The sequence below is a fragment of the Condylostylus longicornis genome, unplaced genomic scaffold, assembly GCF_029603195.1.
Source record: "Condylostylus longicornis isolate FDR11 unplaced genomic scaffold, ASM2960319v2 ptg000679l, whole genome shotgun sequence".
NCBI classification, from domain to species: domain Eukaryota; kingdom Metazoa; phylum Arthropoda; class Insecta; order Diptera; family Dolichopodidae; genus Condylostylus; species Condylostylus longicornis.
The window spans coordinates 1-6,173 of record NW_026578628.1 but is presented as its reverse complement, the minus strand read 5'-3'; the positions used below and the strand labels follow the sequence as shown (position 1 = coordinate 6,173).

Here is a 6,173-nt window from a genome sequence, read left to right as displayed (position 1 = left end):
GAGTTTCGAGCTCTTGCAAATGACAAATGAGCTATTTTTCCGAGATGGAAAACCTAAACAGTTACTAGCGGGTTGACGCTCAGCATAAACTTTCTCAGAGAATTTGAAGATCGTTGTAAAGTGACCATCGTGTTTTGTTCACTACAGGTGCACGTAAAAGTTGCAAATTCTGATGTGTGAAAGTAAAGGTTGCAAAGAGAGCAGGGTTTGCCCAATGGTTTTGATTTCAGTGCAGTGAACGGCAAATAGTGAACCTTTTATGAAAGCATCTCCTTGTCGTCTCGGTACTGAACATACTACAAAGACTGCATCCCCCCCAAATACCTGAAAGTCTTTCGAGTGGATCAATAGAAAAGCTTCCATCATGAGAGCAGCTTATATTCTCAGTGTTTTATCTTTGTTTCTTCTGTTGTCGTCATGCAGTATCAATGCAGAGCCTGTTGATTCAAACATAGGCTTAGAAATAGGCAACGGAGAAGAGACAAAAAAATCGTTTGAAGGCGTTGGATTGGTTGTTAGTCTTTTGCAGAAAAAATTGGCAATGCTTTCTAAAATTATTGTAAGAAATTGCAAAAATGGTGGGTGGTGATACTTTTTCTCTGACTCAGGCGAAGAAAACAAAAACAACAGCACCGCCAACAACTACGACAACTACAACAACTACCTCGACAACAACAACAACGACAACAACCACGACGACAACAACTACGACGACAACAACCACGACGACGACAACAACCACAACCACCACGACAACAACCACAACAACAACAACCACGACAACCACAACCACCACGACAACAACCACAACCACCACGACAACAACTACAACGACGACAACAACGACGACAACAACGACGACAACAACGACGACAACAACGACGACAACAACGACGACAACAACTACGACGACAACAACCACGACAACGACGACAACTACAACCACGACAACCACGACAACAACCACGACAACAACCACGACGACAACTACGACAACCACAACTACAACTACGACGACGACAACCACCACAACTACGACAACAACTACGACCACGACAACCACCACGACAACTACCACCACGACAACCACCACAACTACGACAACAACTACGACAACAACTACGACAACAACTACGACGACGGCGACAACAACCACAACCACCACGACAACAACCACAACAACAACAACAACAACAACAACAACAACCACGACAACCACCACCACGACAACAACTACAACGACGACAACAACGACGACAACAACTACGACAACAACTACGACGACAACAACCACGACAACCACAACCACCACGACGACAACAACCACGACAACGACGACAACTACAACCACGACAACCACGACAACAACCACGACAACAACCACGACAACAACCACGACGACAACTACGACAACCACAACTACAACCACGACAACCACAACTACGACGACGACAACCACCACAACTACGACAACAACTACGACGACAACTACCACGACAACCACCACGACAACTACCACCACGACAACAACCACGACGACAACAACCACGACGACAACTACGACAACCACAACTACGACAACCACAACTACGACAACCACAACTACAACTACAACCACGACGACAACAACCACGACGACAACTACGACAACAACTACGACAACAACTACGACAACCACTACCACGACAACTACAACTACGACGACTACAACAACGACGACAACAACAGCGACGACGACGACAACGACGACCACCACCACTACAACCACGACGACAACAACAACCACGACGACAACAACAACAACAACCACGACTTCAACAACAACGACGACTTTAATTCGACGGCTGGAAGAATTAGAGAGAGAGCAAGCACTTAGGGAAAGACAACTCAAAGCCAAGAAAGTAACACCCCTAAACATCCGCTCCGCATGAACCACCGATTCCCCCACGCAGTGTGAGTAGATAAGAACACACCCTTTTGAATTGTAGACCACCGACGGTTTTTGATTTTCAGATTAACCTTTAGCTGATTTGCCCCTGCTTTCTTCTGTTTGTATTTTCTTTGAGTCTCGAGCTCTTGCAAATGACAAATGAGCTATTTTTCCGAGATGGAAAACCTAAACAGTTACTAGCGGGTTGACGCTCAGCATAAAACTTTCTCAGAGAATTTGAAGATCGTTGTAAAGTGACCATCGTGTTTTGTTCACTACAGGTGCACGTAAAAGTTGCAAATTCTGATGTGTGAAAGTAAAGGTTGCAAAGAGAGCAGGGTTTGCCCAATGGTTTTGATTTCAGTGCAGTGAACGGCAAATAGTGAACCTTTTATGAAAGCATCTCCTTGTCGTCTCGGTACTGAACATACTACAAAGACTGCATCCCCCCCAAATACCTGAAAGTCTTTCGAGTGGATCAATAGAAAAGCTTCCATCATGAGAGCAGCGTATATTCTCAGTGTTTTATCTTTGTTTCTTCTGTTGTCGTCATGCAGTATCAATGCAGAGCCTGTTGATTCAAACATAGGCTTAGAAATAGGCAACGGAGAAGAGACAAAAAAATCGTTTGAAGGCGTTGGATTGGTTGTTAGTCTTTTGCAGAAAAAATTGGCAATGCTTTCTAAAATTATTGTAAGAAATTGCAAAAATGGTGGGTGGTGATACTTTTTCTCTGACTCAGGCGAAGAAAACAAAAACAACAGCACCGCCAACAACTACGACAACTACAACAACTACCTCGACAACAACAACAACGACAACAACCACGACGACAACAACTACGACGACAACAACCACGACGACGACAACAACCACAACCACCACGACAACAACCACAACAACAACAACCACGACAACCACCACCACGACAACAACTACGACGACGACAACCACCACAACTACGACAACAACTACGACAACAACTACGACAACAACCACAACCACCACGACAACAACTACAACGACGACAACAACGACGACAACAACGACGACAACAACGACGACAACAACTACGACGACAACAACCACGACAACCACAACCACCACGACGACAACAACCACGACAACGACGACAACTACAACCACGACAACCACGACAACAACCACGACAACAACCACGACGACAACTACGACAACCACAACTACAACTACGACGACGACAACCACCACAACTACGACAACAACTACGACCACGACAACCACCACGACAACTACCACCACGACAACCACCACAACTACGACAACAACTACGACAACAACTACGACAACAACTACGACAACAACTACGACGACGACGACAACAACCACAACCACCACGACAACAACTACAACGACGACAACAACGACGACAACAACTACGACGACAACAACCACGACAACCACAACCACCACGACGACAACAACCACGACAACGACGACAACTACAACCACGACAACCACGACAACAACCACGACAACAACCACGACAACAACCACGACAACAACCACGACAACAACCACGACAACAACCACGACGACAACTACGACAACCACAACTACGACGACGACAACCACCACAACTACGACAACAACTACGACGACAACAACCACGACGACAACTACGACAACCACAACTACGACAACCACAACTACGACGACGACAACCACCACAACTACGACAACAACTACGACGACAACTACCACGACAACCACCACGACAACTACCACCACGACAACAACCACGACGACAACAACCACGACGACAACTACGACAACCACAACTACGACAACCACAACTACAACTACAACCACGACGACAACAACCACGACGACAACTACGACAACAACTACGACAACAACTACGACAACCACTACCACGACAACTACAACTACGACGACTACAACAACGACGACAACAACAGCGACGACGACGACAACGACGACCACCACCACTACAACCACGACGACAACAACAACCACGACGACAACAACAACAACAACCACGACTTCAACAACAACGACGACTTTAATTCGACGGCTGGAAGAACTAGAGAGAGAGCAAGCACTTAGGGAAAGACAACTCAAAGCCAAGAAAGTAACACCCCTAAACATCCGCTCCGCATGAACCACCGATTCCCCCACGCAGTGTGAGTAGATAAGAACACACCCTTTTGAATTGTAGACCACCGACGGTTTTTGATTTTCAGATTAACCTTTAGCTGATTTGCCCCTGCTTTCTTCTGTTTGTATTTTCTTTGAGTCTCGAGCTCTTGCAAATGACAAATGAGCTATTTTTCCGAGATGGAAAACCTAAACAGTTACTAGCGGGTTGACGCTCAGCATAAAACTTTCTCAGAGAATTTGAAGATCGTTGTAAAGTGACCATCGTGTTTTGTTCACTACAGGTGCACGTAAAAGTTGCAAATTCTGATGTGTGAAAGTAAAGGTTGCAAAGAGAGCAGGGTTTGCCCAATGGTTTTGATTTCAGTGCAGTGAACGGCAAATAGTGAACCTTTTATGAAAGCATCTCCTTGTCGTCTCGGTACTGAACATACTACAAAGACTGCATCCCCCCCAAATACCTGAAAGTCTTTCGAGTGGATCAATAGAAAAGCTTCCATCATGAGAGCAGCTTATATTCTCAGTGTTTTATCTTTGTTTCTTCTGTTGTCGTCATGCAGTATCAATGCAGAGCCTGTTGTTTCAAACATAGGCTTAGAAATAGGCAACGGAGAAGAGACAAAAAAATCGTTTGAAGGCGTTGGATTGGTTGTTAGTCTTTTGCAGAAAAAATTGGCAATGCTTTCTAAAATTATTGTAAGAAATTGCAAAAATGGTGGGTGGTGATACTTTTTCTCGGGCTCAGGCGAAGAAAACAAAAACAACAGCACCGCCAACAACTACGACAACTACAACTACCTCGACAACAACAACAACGACAACAACCACGACGACAACAACTACGACGACAACAACCACGACGACGACAACAACCACAACCACCACGACAACAACCACAACAACAACAACCACGACAACCACCACCACGACAACCACCACCACGACAACAACTACAACGACGACAACCACGACAACAACAACCACAACTACAACAACGACGGTAACTACAACCACGACAACCACAACTACAACCACGACAACCACAACTACGACGACGACAACCACCACAACCACGACAACAACCACGACGACAACAACCACAACTACAACAACGACGACAACTACAACCACAACTACAACCACAACTACAACCACGACAACCACAACTACGACGACGACAACCACCACAACTACGACAACAACTACGACAACAACTACGACAACAACTACGACAACAACCACAACCACCACGACAACAACTACAACGACGACAACAACGACGACAACAACTACGACGACAACAACCACGACAACCACAACCACCACGACGACAACAACCACGACAACGACGACAACTACAACCACGACAACCACGACAACAACCACGACAACAACCACGACGACAACTACGACAACCACAACTACAACTACGACGACGACAACCACCACAACTACGACAACAACTACGACCACGACAACCACCACGACAACTACCACCACGACAACCACCACAACTACGACAACAACTACGACAACAACTACGACAACAACTACGACAGCAACTACGACGACGACGACAACAACCACAACCACCACGACAACAACCACAACAACAACAACAACAACAACCACGACAACCACCACCACGACAACAACTACAACGACGACAACAACGACGACAACAACGACGACAACAACTACGACGACAACAACCACGACAACCACAACCACCACGACGACAACAACCACGACAACGACGACAACTACAACCACGACAACTACGACAACAACCACGACGACAACTACCACGACAACCACCACGACAGCTACCACCACGACAACAACCACGACGACAACAACCACGACGACAACTACGACAACCACAACTACGACAACCACAACTACAACTACAACCACGACGACAACAACCACGACGACAACTACGACAACAACTACGACAACAACTACGACAACAACTACGACAACAACTACGACAACAACTACGACAACCACTACCACGACAACTACAACTACGACGACTACAACAACGACGACAACAACAGCGACGACGACGACAACGACA

General features: G+C 46.0%; 1 protein-coding gene across 1 annotated transcript; it reads right to left on the bottom strand.

Annotated features, from left to right (window-relative positions):
- Nucleotides 1-375: 375 nt before the first annotated feature.
- Nucleotides 376-4,355, bottom strand: LOC129617880 (keratin-associated protein 5-4-like). The gene is made up of 5 exons (XM_055532917.1): nt 4,198-4,355; nt 3,515-3,921; nt 2,276-2,501; nt 1,346-1,758; nt 376-437 (listed from the first exon to the last, which is right to left on the bottom strand). The coding sequence occupies exons 1-5, from the start codon at nt 4,353-4,355 to the stop codon at nt 376-378; spliced, it is 1,266 nt and encodes a 421-aa protein (XP_055388892.1).
- Between the last annotated feature and the right edge of the window lie 1,818 nt (nt 4,356-6,173).